Source organism: Henckelia pumila, chromosome 1 (genome assembly GCF_033568475.1).
Source record: "Henckelia pumila isolate YLH828 chromosome 1, ASM3356847v2, whole genome shotgun sequence".
Lineage (NCBI taxonomy): Eukaryota > Viridiplantae > Streptophyta > Magnoliopsida > Lamiales > Gesneriaceae > Henckelia > Henckelia pumila.
The window spans coordinates 89687252-89704636 of record NC_133120.1 but is presented as its reverse complement, the minus strand read 5'-3'; the positions used below and the strand labels follow the sequence as shown (position 1 = coordinate 89704636).

Genomic DNA, 17385 nt, shown 5'->3' with positions numbered 1-17385 from the left:
ATGCATTAGTTGAATAAATTTCTTATACTGTATGATCTGTATCTAATCATGCTAGCGAATAAAAAAATATCACATACATTCCTAAAAAAATCAAAAAAATTAGAGAAAAAAATAAAAATAACGCGTAAGTCGATGAAATTCGAGAATCAATAATAAAAGAGAGTGGTGTAAGTTTTGAAACCCAAGAGTAATACCTTGTTTTTTTTTTTTTGGAAAAATCACGATATTTTAAAAAATTTTATTGCACACATACACTAATAATAGTTCATGTATTTTTTTTTGTGCCCTCTCTTAGACCTGAGTTTGAGGCGGTGGACTCACTCGCCTCATGCAAGGTCCGGGAATGTCTAGGGTGGGTATTCGACCTAAGCCAATTAATTATAAGAAAAACACAAGCTGTTACATTTCTTCAATAATAATTTCATATAAAATATGTGCATATGTTTTTTTCGATTCTCCTCAATTTTTTTTTAAATCTATTTTTCAATAGATGGAATCGGACTTATTCAAAAATGCACTGGAAGTATAATCTCGAGACATTTTAATATTTATATTATTTGTTCATACTAAAAGTACTTTTACTTCCTAAATATTTCAATCATAGTCTTTAAATTTTGAAAATTGTAACGCAATCAGTCACCACTATTATTTCTACAGTTAAATATAGCCACAAAAAAAGGGATAAAATTTAACTAGAAATATTACGAAAAATATACAAACATACATATACTTATTTTTTCTTATAATTGTATTACATGTAATCAAATGTATCGTAGTTTTTTTTATCCAAACAGAAAACAAATACTTCAGAGTTTTAGTTAGTGTTTGAAATTTTATTAAGAAACAACTAACAAGTAATTTCCTATAAAATGAAATAAAAGAATGTACTATTTTTTTATATTTTTTTTGGAAACAAAGAATGTACTATTCAAATAAGGTAAAAATCGCCATCTGCGGATTGCCTTCTGGCCCACGGCCAACGAAACAAAAACATGAATAGCGGCAAATGAAAGGGCATTGCGTTATGATGATATAATAATATTCCGGGATTTCCCTCTTTCTTTCTTATTTTGATTGATGATCTGTGTATATATATATATTTCCCTCCTTTCTATTTTTCACCAAGGGTTTCGATTCCTCCGTCAACTCCCGCTCTTGAACCAGCGAACGGTTAGTAGCCGACGCATCAGCGAACCGTTACCCATCGGATATCTAGGGTTTTACTGGTAAGTGATTCGAAATTAGATGTTTTAAATCCAATTCTACGGTTTCGGGGGAAAAAAAAATCCAATTATACGGAGTATTCACTTCCGTCGAGATATTTTAAGTTTTGAGCCCTGAAGCTCGTTTGCCGACCGCCGAGTGCGGAGTGCAGTGTTGAATCTCTTTGTTTTGTTATTTTCGTCACTGAAAATAATATAACGGATCGATAGTTTCCCTCTTTTCAGTTGACGATTTTAACGTTTCTGAGAAAAAAAAGTCGAATGTGTCAATTGTATGGTTGATTAACCTCTGCATGATTTAGGCAGTGTTTGGAGAGCGTCCAGAAACACTTCTAAGCTTATTCTTAACAAAACACTTCTAAGCTTATTCTTAACAAAATTTCACATATTTTCAAAGTTTTGTTAAGGGAGCTGTCCCTATCACTACCTTAGACTGACAAAATATGGTTGAAAAATACATTATTTTAATTTCAAATGGACAATTGGAGAAATACTCTCACCCACCACTCTTTCGTAGGATGAAGGTTTCATGGGCCAAATATAATGCCTGATGTTAAGGTATTACCCTCTTTCTTTTCATATCCCTTCCATATCCCTTCGACTGTTTATTTTTAAATTACAATTAATTTTAGTCAGAATTTGTTTAGACAATCGAACTTATTCGGTTTAAAGCGATGCTATTATATTCGACGTCCTTTTAAAGGGATGCCTAACCAGATCTATAGAATTGGGACCTCCAAAATGTCCCCTTTGTGTCCTGACTGGACTCCGTTGGAACTCTTGGTGCCAAACTAACTTGTAATTAGTCAGTAAACCAATTTAGAATCAGAATCAAAACAAGCCCATTTCACTTTTGTTATTCCAATGGCTAGCAGCTATCGGGACTTGGGCCAATCTCAACCCAATTATGCATAGTATTTTTCTCCATATTTGTTGTTTTCCTTTTAAATGCTTAGATTCGTTTGTATCTTTTCACACAACGTTTCAGTGTTAATCTATTTTAATTTCTCTATTCGATTCTCAAACAATATTGAATTAATACAAATTATATTACTGCTTTATTATATATGAAATACAATTGTAGGGGTGGGTGTTTTAGTTCAGATATCGGGTACCCAACCCATGTGCAATATATTATATATATCTATACCATATATTAAGTAAGAAGATCTTAGTTGGTCTCTTGCTATGCCCAACCTTAAATAACAAAAAGATTCACAAAATTTTCAAATTGCAAAAAATGACATATCATATTAAAATCAAATATGTACATTTTAAAAATATTATTATATTATAAGCACACGAGACATGATTTTATTATGAAAATTACATTACACACGCAATGCGTGTGCGTCACCGTTAGTTATTATATGTGTGTGTGTATTAAAGTTACACGTCTACTCATAAAATTATAGAAATTCATATATCTTCCGCACAACGTATTGTGCGGCCTACTATTAGGGTTTTCATTTCTTTCAGGTTCTAGGGATCTCCGTCTTTTGGCTCTTATTCCTCTCGGTCTCTCTCACCTCGATTCACTGTAGGCAATAAACCTGAAGTAATGGATCGAATCTTGGCTCTCAGCCCTATCTCTTTGTCGGCTTTGCTCTCTCGGTTTCTTTCTCAAACTGATGATTTAAGGATAAATTATGTGGTTTTAATGCAATCATTTTGAACAATTTTGCTGTTTTTTAATTAATATATGGGGAGAATTTGTTTTGACTAACGGACCGATGGATTTGGGACATTTTCCTAATTTTATGCAATTTTTCTGATTTTTAGTACTTGGAGTCAAACTTTTCTGATTAGGAACAAATTTTGCTAATTTAAGAATTTCAGGTACGAACTACGCAATTTTGCTGTTTTCCTTATCAATATTTGGGATAATTTGTTTCGACTAATGAACCGATGTATTTGTGACATTTTCCCTCTATTTGATGCATTTTTTTTATATATTTGGAGTCAAAACATTTTTCTGCTTGGGATTTGCTAATTTGAGAATTTCGTGTAGTCGATGCTACCCGAAAACGGGTAAAATATTTATTTTCGGGTACGGTTTAGTATTATTTGCTACCGAACTTGTCGGGTACTTGACCCTAACTACAAGAACCCAATAAACCTCACCTGATACCACTCATTCTATACCATTGATACTTAAATTATATATATTACTAAATTTTAAAATGATGCACATGCGTTGTGATAGTTAAAACTCGAGCGATGCAATAGATTGGGTTGAGAAACAGTCATGAAAACGTTTTTCTCGGAATGATGGAACTCATTCGACTAGATGAGTGAATAATCGAAGTGGAAAATTAAGCTAAGCGTGAGAAAATATGACATAAGAATTATATAGGTTGGAATGTGGATGTTTCTACCTTAAAGAATCCACTTTATTATATTTGAAAAGAATTTTTTTTGCATCAAACGCACCTGTGAATTATTAAAAATACAGACTTCTCTCATGTGAAATTTTAATAGACACCCAGTCTTTAACATTTTGTAATAGTTGCATGTTTTACCCTTGTCATGACGAGTTATTGAACACGCGTTGTTGCGGTGCATAAGAAACTATTTTTTTGACAATATTAGGTCTATATAGTACTAAAATGTCATTATATTACTGTAGTATTTTTCATATCTACTGAAATAAGTCACGCGTATTTGTGAATAAAAATTGTGTATTCAGATGTGGGTGATATATTTGAGTAGATATAAAAATTATTACATTAATATAAGGTAATTTTCGTATCATAATCCTAATGTTATGAAAAAATGGTTATTTTGGTGCAAAAACAACGCGTGTTTAACAAATTCGTCGTCAAAAGGGTAAAATGTGCAAGTGTTATAAAAGGTCTAGTGCTGGGGTGCTTATTAAAATTCACAAGTGAGAAATGTGTATTTTCAATATTTGATAAGAGGGTTCGGTGCAAAAAACTCTATTTGAAAATCACTATTTGCATATACACAATATTTCATATCTAGGCTTAGTCATTGCCATTTGGGATTCACCACTCATGAATGTAATGACAACGTTTTCTACAATCGATGCTTGTCACTCACAATTACGCGGTTGGACGGTTGGTACAAAGGGCAAGTCGACAACAATGGAAATTTTACCCTCCACCAACATACCTGTTAAATCCTAGTAACTCGACAACTAAACGAGCTAAATCCAGATTCTAAGTCAAACCAACTTGAGCTCAAAATAAGCCATTTTTCAAGATTTGAGATTTGACTAGGCCAAAAATTGGTTTAGAGTTGGGTGTCTGGCCTTGGTGTGGGCGAAGGTAGGTGATGATGTTTATAATCAAGCCAGATCGGACTAGGAAAACAACGTTAGGTGAATTTTTTCTCTTGTACACCGCACAAGGCTAGAGTTTTGTCCGGCTTTTCAGGAACTTTTCCCATCTTTGTGGTTCATGATCAACCTATTTCCCCCTTTGCTCCGTTTGATACGTCCAATTCTTTCGCTATCACTTGGAATTTGCACTTTCTTCGGGATTTGAGGGATGAAGAGCTAAATGATTTGAGTGTTTGTTGATGATGAGGTGATCGAATCGTGCGTTTTGCTGGGGTCGGTGGACCGATAGGTTTGATTGAAGAAGTTGGTGCTATTAGGAAGTGGGTTCGAGAGTCATCAGGGCTTCTTTTTTCCACTAAAATCTTTCTTTGAATTTTTTTTTCTCGGATAATCCTTATCCTTCATTTCCTCTTTTTCATACTATTTGGAAAGCGTCGATCGCGTCGACTTGCGAGATGATGTGAAAAGGGTTTCCCACTGTTCACTTTGCCCAAGTTGATCTGTGTTGTGTAGGCAAGTGGTGGGACACATGGCCATTTACTCATTCATTGTCCTTTTACGAGTTTTCTTTGGTTAAAAACTTTGGCCGAGTTGGGCATGGTTTGGGTATCTCTGAGATCAGCTAGGGACTTATTCAAAGCAGATCTTAGTCATGATCTAGGTAGGAGTCGTATAATTTTTTGTGGTGGTAGTACATTGTATATGTTGGCTTGGTTTGGTTGGAGAGAAATACAAGGATTTTCGACAATGAAGAAGACTGGGTTGATGATTGCTGGAACATGATAAAATTCAGGTTCCCGGTTCTGTGACTGGAATTCGAAGAATATGAAGTTCAAAAATTTTCCAGTTACAAACATCAAACATGTATAGGGATTGAAGTTTTATTTTGATGCTAAGATGACTCTGGTTTTTACTTCATCTCGCATGGACCTCTAGTCAGCTTTTTGTAATTAATATAATTTATATCTTTATCAATATGATATCTTTTTCCCATAAAAGAAATATAGTTACACCCAAATTTTATCAAAGAAAATAATTTCTCTAAAATATTAAATAAAATACAAAAAATTGCCTATTTGTGAGAGACGAAAAAGATATCTACTCAATATTAGGCATAGGTAATTTATATTTGGACCATCAAAAAATTATGGGTTAAACTGTTAAAATTTTTGGCTTAGTTCTCCAATATTAAGTAAGTATAATTTAAGATATATTTGGATCATTTTAAAATTATACACTGGTTTATTACCCAATGGGCAAAAGCCCAGCTTTGCCCACAGTGTACACCCACCCTTAATAGAGAAGCCATTCGTTAGTTTCATCATTCATGATCCAACTCATGCACAATGATTGTGGGTTTCTCAGAGCTCCTAGGTATTGTTGAATAGAATCAGAGTCGTTAGGTGGTTTTGCATGAAGGGGAAGTAAACCCAAGTTTTCGGTGTGTCAGAACGTGTTTATCTGATGACCAAGATGTTTTAACATGTTTTGTACTGACCTAAAATAGTGCTAAGCAAATGCTTGGTGCAAGAAAATCATGTCCATCCATGATCTTAGGTGCTTCGAGTGAATGAAAAAACCATAAAGACTGTTATTTGCATCACATGATGTTTGTTATGCTTGTATGCGTGAGATGGAATTCAAATGACTACAAGTTGTTTGTTGAAACGAGGGTCTATAAGGCTGTCCAGTGAGTGATTGGAGTTTTTCCCCGCTCTGAGCAATTAGATAAAAGGAAGGTTGTCGGTGCATTCCATGGACGGGCAAAGTTTATCCAAAGTTTACTGCACAATAGTTGTTCAAAGCTTATTATGTCACCTTTATTTATTCTCTGAAAATTCATTTTCAACTCATGCAATGTTGTATATTTTAAAAATAAACCTGTAGTCCTTTTTTGGTCTGATAACTCACCGACATGTTCCATTTCCTTCCAGTCTCCGAAATGAGCACTACTGGTGTCAATTTAAGTAGCATCCATGGTCTTCGAGAGGTAGATCAGAAAGCTGTTAAGTTGGAGCAAAATTTGGTTATAATTTCTTTGCAATCACAAGAGAATAGTAGGTTCGATGCTTTAAATACTGAACACAATGGCTCACATATCTGGGATAATGGGCTGTCTTCAATTGATGATTCGACGCTTTGCTCCACATCATCAATAACTCCAGCACCCATTAGTAGACAGTTTTGGAATGCTGGAAACTATGATGAGACGCTTAATTCCATGTCCACCACGCCGCCTACCTGTGGAGGTGTTATGTTTCTACTTTTTTTGATATTTGATTTGATTTTTGACATTCTAATTTTGAACTTAGACATAAACCATTACCAAACAAGTGTTTTGCTGTATCTGCGTTTAAAATTTTGATCGTGGTTCTATCAATTTCTTATCCTTGCCACCATTAATTGTTTTTCAACTATTCATAGTCTGAAATGTGCTCTTTGATTTTCAACTGGAACAGGTTATCTTCATATTCACCCCAAGTTTCTTCACTCAAATGCAACTTCACATAAATGGGTGTTTGGTGGTATGCACTACTTGTGTTGTTTCCCAGTTTGACTTGAAGATATCATATTGGATATGGCTGCAAGTATATCTTTTTTATATATTTTCTACTTCTTCAATTTTTACAGCTATAGCAGAATTGATCGATAATGTTGTGGATGAGGTGATATTCCATTAACCTTTTATTGCTTCTCTTCCTTCTTTTTACATGTTTGCCTTTTATTATGAGAGGGTGATGTAAAGATAAACCTTGTCATCATTTGTCATTGCACTCTTAGGCTCTTACTAGCTTCATGGTTAGACATGTGAAACTTTTGTTTAATATAATTTTTGATGAGGATATATTGTTCCTTGCCATGGTGACGTATGGATTTTATTTGAATCAAAATTGCCTTGGTGTGGAATCTCCTTTATTAGCAAAGTGAGGGACAAATATCCAAAGCAATTTTCTAAAAAACGGACTGGCTAGTTCGATCGTGAAGCGGTTACAGGTCTGGTCTGGACCATGCCTAAAACCGTTTGAATGGTCAAACTGTTCGGAACCGGTCAAACCTGGTTAAGAACCAGTCGGACTGGCTTTGACTGGTCCGACTGGTTTACCTATTTTTTTTAAAATTTTTCTATGATTGATTTTTTCATAATTTTCTTCCAGAAAAAATTATGTCCACTATTTAAAACTTAAAACATTTATTGTTGGTTTAAAAATATAATTTTAGTATTGTTTGAGCTTATTTTGATTATTTTTTGTTTAAAATATATTTGATGTTTTTATTATATATATATATATATATCTCCTGATTCTATTTCTAATAAAATCGAAATTTATAAATCAAAATTTTGAAAAATTCTATTTTATTTGGAACTCGCTTTCTTTAGCAAAGATCCTAGGTGAAAACAAGATAATTTGTTTAAGAGTAATAGTTAGAGTTATGCTAACTAAAGAAATTAAATAAAATAAATTAAGTTGACCGGAAATAGGATTCGAGTGAAGTCAGTTGATGAATCTTGAAATGAGATATGCCTCACAATAAACAAAGGAAACTAAATACCCTTAAACGTTTGACTGGTCAAACCGTTGGAACAGGTCAAACCCAGTTAAGAACCAGTCGGACCGGTTCATCTATTTTTTTTAATTTTTTGTTATAAATTTTTTTTCATAATTTTCTTCCAAAAAAAATATTTCCACTATTTAAAATTTTAAAATAAAAATTTTATTTTTGGTTTAAAAATATTATTTTAGTATTGTTTGAGCTTATTTTGATTACTTTTTGTTTAAAATATATATTTGATGTTTTTAGTATTTATATATATATATATATATGAATTTTGTTATGCTGCCCAACAACTATGCCCAACTTCGTGCCCAGCATGTACAAGTCAACTCACTTATTGTACTGGTCAACTCACTTATTATACATGGTGGACACGGAGTTGAGCATAGTTGTTGGGCAGCATAATAAAACTCTCTCTATATATATAAATATACATATAAGAATGTGCATGTGCGTTGCACGTAGATAATTAACCATTGAAAACATGAGTAAAAAATTTAGATAATATATTTAAATTAATGGTGGATTAAGAAAGAAGAAGATGAGGAAGTTTCATTAACACATAATATGAAGAAAACGAGGGGTATAAGAAGAAATTTACTATGAAAACTGCATATTTATAGATAATAAAATAAATAATAAATAATAACAATAGAATAATCGATAATAGATATACATGTCTTAAGTTTTTAAAATTTAAAATATATGAATTACTGTATTATGTTATTATTTTATACAATATAACAGTTTTCCGGTTCCACCATCTAGATGAAACAGTTGGACTGGTAGGACCTTAAGGGTTTACTGTCGATTGCCGGTCCGGTTATAAAAACATTGATATGAAGGTTACAATTAACATTTGATTCCCCTGTATTTCGTTTCTTACTGGTAAAAATCAATTGTATTTAGCATTTACGGGGGTTGTGGATTGAGTTTTATTTCGGATAGGATATGATATCTTTTGAGGGATTAAGGTTACAAACTTACAGCAAGTTCTGGATCCTGTTTGTGCGAGTGCTTATGCTTTAGCTGGTTTGATATTCACGTTTGTCTCATCGATTGGTAGGTGCACAACGGGGCCACCTTTGTCGTCATAGATAAAACCTCAAACCCAAGGGATGGAAAACCAGCATTGCTTATTCAAGGTACTTATTTTTGCTTCCATCCATCAAATAAGATATAAATCTAAGTCAGTTGGTTATGCTTCTAATTAACATTCTGTGATTGATAAATTAAAGTCACATAATTGTAAACCGTGGTGATTTTGCTATTAGATGATGGTGGTGGAATGAGCCCAGAAGCAATGCGCCGTTGCATGAGTTTTGGTTTTTCAGATAAGAAGTCAAAAATCACTATTGGACAGTGTAAGTGTGAAAAATAAGGTTTATTATCTATATGGATCCTGGAAAGAAGTTGACTTCTAGCCTTTCAGATGGAAATGGATTCAAGACCAGTTCAATGAGACTTGGTGCTGATGTTGTTGTCTTCACTCGCCGCAAGGACAGGTTGCTCTTTTTCTTGTTTTTTTGGTCATTTTCTTGTTGTTTTGGTCAGTGGTATTTATAATGCACATCTATTTATTTGTGAGTTCTCAAATTAGTTTGCATTCTGTGTAATGTTCTATTGAGACGTACTTGAGATATTTGTATATGGTATTTATGATACAGATCTATTTATTTGTGAGCTCTCAGTTAGTTTGCATTCTGTGTATGTTCTATTGAGACGTACTTGAGGTATTCATATACACTTGAAATGTTTCTGATTGCCTCATATTTGTGAAAATAATGGATTAAGTACCTAGATTTCGGTTATGAATTCGTCGAAAAACTGATGAATTGTGCTTGTGCGGGTGAACGAGCCACATAACTTTGGAACTGTCCTTGTTGGAGACATCAACTGGAGGGATCTTCGATACTGATATCAATTTACCATCGATTGTCTTGTTCTTAGATGTGAGGAGGTTATTGGAATGGAGTGTGTTAAATGTTACTTATTGTGATGTGTTGGGTTCTTGAAAATCCAGAAATAAATAAGGGGTTGATCCTAGTTATTAAAAGCACAAGGTGTGCTTCTAGGCTCAAGACACGAGAAGGATCGGCATTTGTGTCCTAGACATAACGAGGACAACTCTTCAATGCGCCATTGTCCTTTTATTGTTTTATGAGTTTTCTTTGGTTCAGACTTTGACGGGGTTGGGTCTAGTTTGGGTATCCCTGAGATAACTAGCTATCTATTCGCCACAGACCGAGAAGACTCGGTTGGTGATTGCTTTGACAAGATAAAATTCTTGGTTCCCTTCTGGATTTTGAAAGATGCAAAATTCAAAAACTTTTCGGTTAGAACGTTGTACAGGGATTGGAGTCTTATTTTATGCTAAGTTGACTCCGGTTGTTACCTTCTTGCATGGGCCTTTGGCAAAGGTCCAATTTTGTAATTAATATCGTTTATATCTTTATTAATATAATTTTGTTTTCTAGACAAAAAAAGTGAAATTATTGTATATCTATGTGAATCTAATTTAAAATCGGGAGATTTTGAAGATAAAGCGGAATCGGAAGATGTGTTGGGAAAAGATCAGGTTGCGGGCTTCTACGTGGATTAAGAATCATAAAGAGTTTACTATGTTCTCGACTTTAGACTTAATCCGAGATTGGAGCTTAATATATTGTTGATATATAATGGGTTCCAAAGGTTCCGTATGTGGATAACTTATTCGCCTTTTGTAATTATTACATGATTTTTTTAATATATATATAATATGATATGATCTCATTTCTTATATTTAAAAAAATAATCTAAATTAAAATCATACCTTTGCTTTTACAACGAAGAATATTCATTTTATTATTGGATAGTGACTTGTAAATTAAATATTATTTACTATGTGATATAATTTTCTTACTAAATCTAAATTTTATAAATACAATTTCTTTGAGTGCTTCACTTCGATATGTTACATGCTTTGACTTGCGCCTTGAATCTGGCCATCTAGGCTCTACTGCACTTATGTGTCCTAGTACGCTTTGGGCCTTAATAGCTATGGGGTTAATGTAGTAACAATAGACCCTTAATTTGGGTTATTACAAATGCTAGTGTTTTGTTGCACATCTTATACAGAAAATTTCCTCACTCTTGTCAAAATAAGTTGTATTATTTTACTTCAATTTTATCCCCCTTTTTTTTTTCCCAATTCCAATGTGCAAATATTCTTGCAAGTAGTCCAAATTTTGAATTAAGTTTTGATTCATTCTAACTTCGACAATTAGGTTGTTCGATTTTCGTACTAAAGTTATATTTCTTTCCTGAATCCTAATTTGACCTTATTTATATGTATAACCTTTCCTTATTTGTGACCAGGAATTCGACACAAAGTGTTGGTCTTCTGTCATATACTTTTTTAATGCAAACAAGGCATGACAGAATAGTGGTTCCCATGGTGAGGTTTTGTCCTGGTCTAATTTTGTATACAGATTGTTTTAGCTCACAGTTTTGGTTCTTTTTATTTGCAACTGGCAGTAAAACTGGTGAATAGAAAATTGAAAATATTTTTCTCTGTTTTTATTTTTAGAATTTTCCTTTATGAGCAATATTTTTTCTGCATTCTGCCAAACATCTCACGTGTGTTACCACCTGTTTCTTGGTTGAAACGTATGACGGTGGACAAGTCCTTTAATCTGCAATGAAGAAAACAAGAACATCATGGCCTTTACCTCTTTTAACCCCCACCCCCACAACCACCCCTTTTAATTTTAGTTTTTTTGAGAAGTTGATATGATTGGTAATGGATTTGCGTCATGTCTTGTCCTTTAATTGTTGGAAAAATGGAGACAAAAAAGAATTGGTGAGAAATTAGTTTATTTATAGATTTGGTGTGTGCAGTTATACAGTGTTCTGGAAAAATCGAGGAAAAAGTTCTTGAGAAAAGGTTTAGGCAGACAGATATTCACAATAGCAACTCCTGAAATAAAAATTTGTAGAAGATCATAAACAAATAACATCTAAAGCTTCCAAAACGTTCGTAGCCAGCTCGGCTTCATGTTTATTTTTTAAATTTCTTCAGGCGCTGAAATCATTTTTGTTGCTGTGAAATCATAGTAGGCGTATCCTTAATGTTAAGTTCATGAAGTGTTGCTGAATCTTGTGGTTTTTTCTCCTTGTTTCTCGGTAATCAATATTAACATTACTGTTCGCATCGAGGAATGTTTTTCTTTTTCGTTTGTCTTCTTTTTTTTTTTTTTCCCCCTAAGATAAGATAGTAACACATGCTGGATGGATAGTTCACACTTGTAATTATCTTCCATATTTCTATACATAATAATAACATTCGAATTTCTTATATATTAAAAAAAGGTAATACATGCTGGATATGCCTGAAAGGTCTCAGCATCTATTTACATTTGTGCAGGTTGATTATCAGTTTGACTCCCAAAATGGCACTTGGAATTCATTGCACAATGAACGACATCATCAGAATAATCTTTCCATTTTGTTGCAGTGGTCTCCATTTTCCACAGAAGCTGAACTTCTGAAGCAGGTACGCCTAGCTTTCGGGGGGCTAGTTTCCCTCTCTTTCTCTCCCTCTCTCTCTCTCTCTATATATATATATATATAAAGTGCTATTATTTATAACCATGGTTCAGTATCTTCTATTTTTTCTCTGTTGAACAGTGTGACGATGTTGGTCTTCATGGGACCAGGATAATAATCTACAATCTATGGCATGATGATCAAGGAAAAATCGAGCTCGATTTTGAGTCTGATCCAGAGGTTCATGTTTACTCTGAAATCGATTATAATCATATCTTGTGCTCTAATCAATTGGGGGGGTTTTTGTTCCCTCTCCAGGAGTGGTCATATTTTGTAAGTTTAATGTTGATCTTTACCGTGTTCAATGCTGTCAAGGACATTTGCATAGCTGCTAAGGAAACCAACACAAAAATGCATCATCGGATGGCATTAAGTGAACAACATCTGGCTAATCGTCTTCGCTGTTCACTCCGGGTATGTTTGGGTGTTGTGAAATATTTTACTCTTTGTAACGTCTCGATAACATGGCTTAACCTATTAAATGCTTTGTTATTTTACTCATTGTAATTGTAATGTGTTGATAGCATGGCTTAACCTATTTCATGCCTTTGTTTTCTCACCCCTGCAGGCATATTTATCAATCTTATACTTGAGAATTCCACAGAACTTCTTCATATTATTGCGCCGACGAGTTGTTATTTATCACAGCATTGCGAATGATCTCAAATTTCCCGAGTTCATATTGTATAAGCCACAGAATGTCGAGGTTGGGAAAACTTTCATTGTACTCATTATTAGGGGGAGAAAATCATCATATCTATGTCAATGCCCATATACATTGAAGGCAGTTCATTGAAACAATTGGGCACAACCTTTCTGGTTTTTTTTTTGGACTTTGATATTGTTGAACTTGATGAGACAACAATTCTTTGTTTATGAATGCAGGGCCAGGTTGTTACGACAGTTGGGTTTCTGAAGGAAGCTCCGAATGTGAATATCCATGGCTTCAATGTTTACCACAAGAATAGATTGATATTGGTAAATATATTTCAGCTAATTTTGTTCTTTGCCAGTTGTATAATACATCAGAGAATACTCCTGGTATGTCTTGTGAAAAGAACCTTTTTGGAAAATAAACTGTATTTTTTTGAACAAGAGAATGATTGATCGGTCAATATTTTGTCATGTAACACACATTACTTGGCTCACTAATTTTGCGATTATAATTCTGCACACTAGTCATCCTAACATCCAATAGTAGGCCACAGTGAAATCAGAGCAACATCAAATTCCAGGGATGATGCTTTCTGATGAAATGAACGCATGCGAGCTTACATGCTTGACGTTATGTATATGTGTTGAAGCTTTTGTTAATATCTTTCGAAGATGTTGATTCTGCCTTTTGAATGACTTGAGAAATCTTCTTTTGTCCAATTCTGTTTGATTGAGAATGTACTTTCACCTTGTGGACAAAAACCATATAGCAATTATATAATATGAAATTATGAATTATGATGGCAATTATCTTATCTTATTTATTTTTGTATGTCTCCATCCCAAATCTCACCCTCAAACACACAAAAGATGAAAAAGATTTATGTAGCTAGAAAAATCAACCAGACACATGCAAAGAATTCTCTTAGGTGTTTATTAATGCATGCATCTTACACATGCATCTCATATTCTTTGCTTTTGCAGCCATTTTGGCATGTTGTAAGCTATGCCTGCAGCAGAGGCAGAGGTGTTGTGGGTAAGTGTTTTGTATCCTGTTGCTTCTTGCCATATTTGATCTTATTGTGCCAGGTTTCTGTCACCTGACTTGCTATAGGGTGTGGCAGGTGTTTTGGAAGCGAATTTCATCGAGCCGACTCACAATAAACAAGAATTTGAGAGAACTCCAGTTTTCCAAAAGCTTGAAACTCGCTTGAAAGAAATGACTCAGGAATATTGGTAAGTGATTGGCTTGAGAAAACTTGGTGGAGTTGTTTTATTAGATAGTATTGGCTTTTAACTCATCTTCAGCACTTGGAACAAAACGAGTTGAGAAGTATATGTACATCTGCTACTTTTTCACAAATAATGTGATTCTTTAAGAAAAAGAATATGTTCTCCTGTTTGTCTCTGTTATCCATACTATATGTTGTCATTTACAGTGGTTGTATCGCATCTTGAAGAATTCAAGATTTGGTCGTTAATGTTGCTTATGGCTATGGGAGAAAGATGAGATTCATTTGGGCTTATGAACATTCTTGAAGTTTGACAGGGATTATCATTGTGGATATATTGGTTACCAACCTAAGAAACAACCCCGTCCAGCAATTGCACAGTTCTCTTCTGATTCGACACAAGATCGTGGCATGTATCAACCTATTTTGTCGGGTAAAGATTCCTTTGTAGCTGCTGGACATGAAGTAAATGCCTCTTTGAATCACATGGCACCAAATCATGGTAAGGTTTTAGAACTCAATATATGGTGATGCTCGATCTTGAAGGTAGAGGGAAAAAAACTCTGAAGATGGTCATGCTTGTGCCTAACTTGAAGATGTCTTGCATTTTGATTGCACAGGAGTGTTTCTGAAAAGGAAAGGGGACGATCGCGCAGTTGAATCTGAAAGGGAAAAAAAGATGGCTGTGAAAGGGCCCAGGACAGCTTCTGTTGTGCATGGTCAACGTGTACAGGTATGCGCATGTTGAATGCTTTTAGTCATCTATGGCCATCATAGAAAAATCTGGATCAAAGAAATTATTTGAACACGTATTTAATTGAACAATTAAATTGGATAGAACAGTTGAGGGAGAAAATATTGGAGTTGTGGAAAGGAGGTAAGTGGGAACGCGGATTAATTTGTTGGGAATTAGATAGCAAAATGGCTTTATATGAGGGTTATATTTGGAAGTTCACATAAAAATACCAAATTTAGTGAAAGCTTCGATTATGTTGACCTGTTTTACATTATTCATCTGTCACTCTTCATATTTTTTATGAGGAAATATCTTGCCAACTTTTACCTCCTTTTTTTGTAGCATTCTGTTGCTCCTACAAACATTTTGGAACCCCAGGAGGCTGTCAACATAATTCAAGAAAATCAAAAGCGCCTTGCACAGTAAGTATAAATGTTGTTTGATTGCTTTAATGAAATACCTAGGAATTTTACCTCACTAAGCTTAACACCAAGTGGCGAAGTGAAGCCAACCAAAATCTACTGGGACCTATGATTTACACTCTTAGTCCTTACTCTTGCCTTTCTTTTAAAATAACAGATGTGAAGAATATGAGAAGTCTGAGGAAGAACTCAATGTCAAGGTATGCCAAATCACCGAGTGCCAATTGCCTTAAGCCTTTAACCTTCATTGCCTCTTTTTTTGTGGGGATTGGGTGCGTGTTCAACTTCACTTGAGCTCTGTATTTAATTTTGTGGAATCCCAATTGCACATCCATTTCTGAAATAATTTATGGGGAATTAGTTATGAAGAAGGTTAGTTTGTGAGAAATGAGAATCAAGAAATTAATGTGTATGCACACGGAGACTCACATGAGCATGTGGGATGGGGTGTTTTTTAGTGAAAAATGTCAGAGTTGCTTTGGCTATGCTTCTACGATAGTGTGTGTATGTGTAATTAAGTTAAAAACAGCATCCGTATATTTAGGTTCAAGTAACGCAGTAATATGGGGCGTAAAGTCCAAATTCACACAATTTACACGACGGTATATGAAAATAGCGAACCAATTTGGATCGTAGAGTCCAACCTTCAAAAAGCCTGCCCCTAATGACTCTGAAATGATTGAGCAAAACGATAAGGGTCGTTTGCTTGGCTGTTAACTTCTAAAAGGTCTTTGGTCTTTTTTTTTTTTTTTTTTTTTTTTTTAATTATTCATATTGTGTCTTCTTTCATCAGCGGTGAAAATCAAAATTTTTTGTGCGTGTGAATGCAGGTAACGCGTCTTAGGGCAGAGATACAGGAAGCAAAAAGGGAGTATGGCCGGCTGCTGCTTGAATCTAAATTTTTGGAGAGGGTTAAAAGGGAAAATAATCGTCTAACATAGACCAGCCTATTTTTTCAGAAATGTTTTCTTTCCAATTTTTTTTTCTTCCAATCTCCCCGTCTGTATTAACTTCTAATTTTGTTTTCATCATTTCTTGGTCATTTAGTGCTGCTATTTTCAAAATATGCATAAAAGTTATTTGTTTTCTTGTCACTGGTTTCTGAGTATTTCATAAAAAAAACTCCATTTCTGGTTTTGCGAAGAAAATATCATGACCCCAAACCACGTGCATTGTGAAATATAATTCTTGGTTCAAAACGAAGTCCATAAAAACATTCTTCAAAACTCAAGTTTCCTAACATCTTGAGAATAAAACTTTTGGTTGATGCCCTGAAAACAAATACAGCATTAGCTAGTGTTATAAAAATTCTGCAGGATTTGATAGTTTTTGCACATCTGATGAATACTTGTTCCATGTAAAGAATTAAGCCTCGAAAACTACATTATTGTCGGGGAAATTCAAACTGTTCTTAGGGTACTTGTATCTTAAAATAAATATTTAATTATATTTAGGAGATCTGTTAAGACTTAAGAAATTAATTTAATCAATATATATCTATAAATATCTACTTTTAAATTGACTTTTAGGTGATAATTGCTCTTTTATTTTCATAAAATAATCTTCTTTTTAAATCTTGCAATTTCATCTTTTTTTATATCTATAAATTTAGTTTTTTCTTTATCAATATTTATAGTTAAAAAAATCATTATTTTGAAAATAAAAATTATCG

At 33.9% G+C, this 17385-nt stretch overlaps 1 protein-coding gene across 2 annotated transcripts; it reads left to right on the top strand.

Annotated features, from left to right (window-relative positions):
* Positions 1-984: 984 nt before the first annotated feature.
* Positions 985-16779, top strand: LOC140878846 (protein MICRORCHIDIA 6-like). 2 transcript variants are annotated; one of them, XM_073282488.1, is made up of 21 exons: positions 985-1226; positions 1741-1781; positions 6462-6776; positions 6987-7052; positions 7159-7193; positions 9149-9227; positions 9357-9446; positions 9515-9587; positions 11440-11518; positions 12488-12616; positions 12751-12849; positions 12985-13083; positions 13238-13375; positions 13555-13647; positions 14308-14359; positions 14448-14559; positions 14873-15057; positions 15176-15288; positions 15634-15713; positions 15871-15913; positions 16544-16779. In XM_073282488.1, exons 3-21 carry the CDS (start codon positions 6470-6472, stop codon positions 16652-16654), a joined length of 1983 nt encoding a protein of 660 aa, XP_073138589.1. In that variant the 5' UTR covers positions 985-1226; positions 1741-1781; positions 6462-6469; the 3' UTR covers positions 16655-16779. The 2 variants fall into 2 exon arrangements, 1 of the variants encoding a protein (XP_073138589.1); XR_012149359.1 differs by lacking the exons at positions 15634-15713; positions 15871-15913; positions 16544-16779 and having other exon boundaries at positions 14865-15057.
* The last annotated feature ends 606 nt before the right edge of the window (positions 16780-17385 follow it).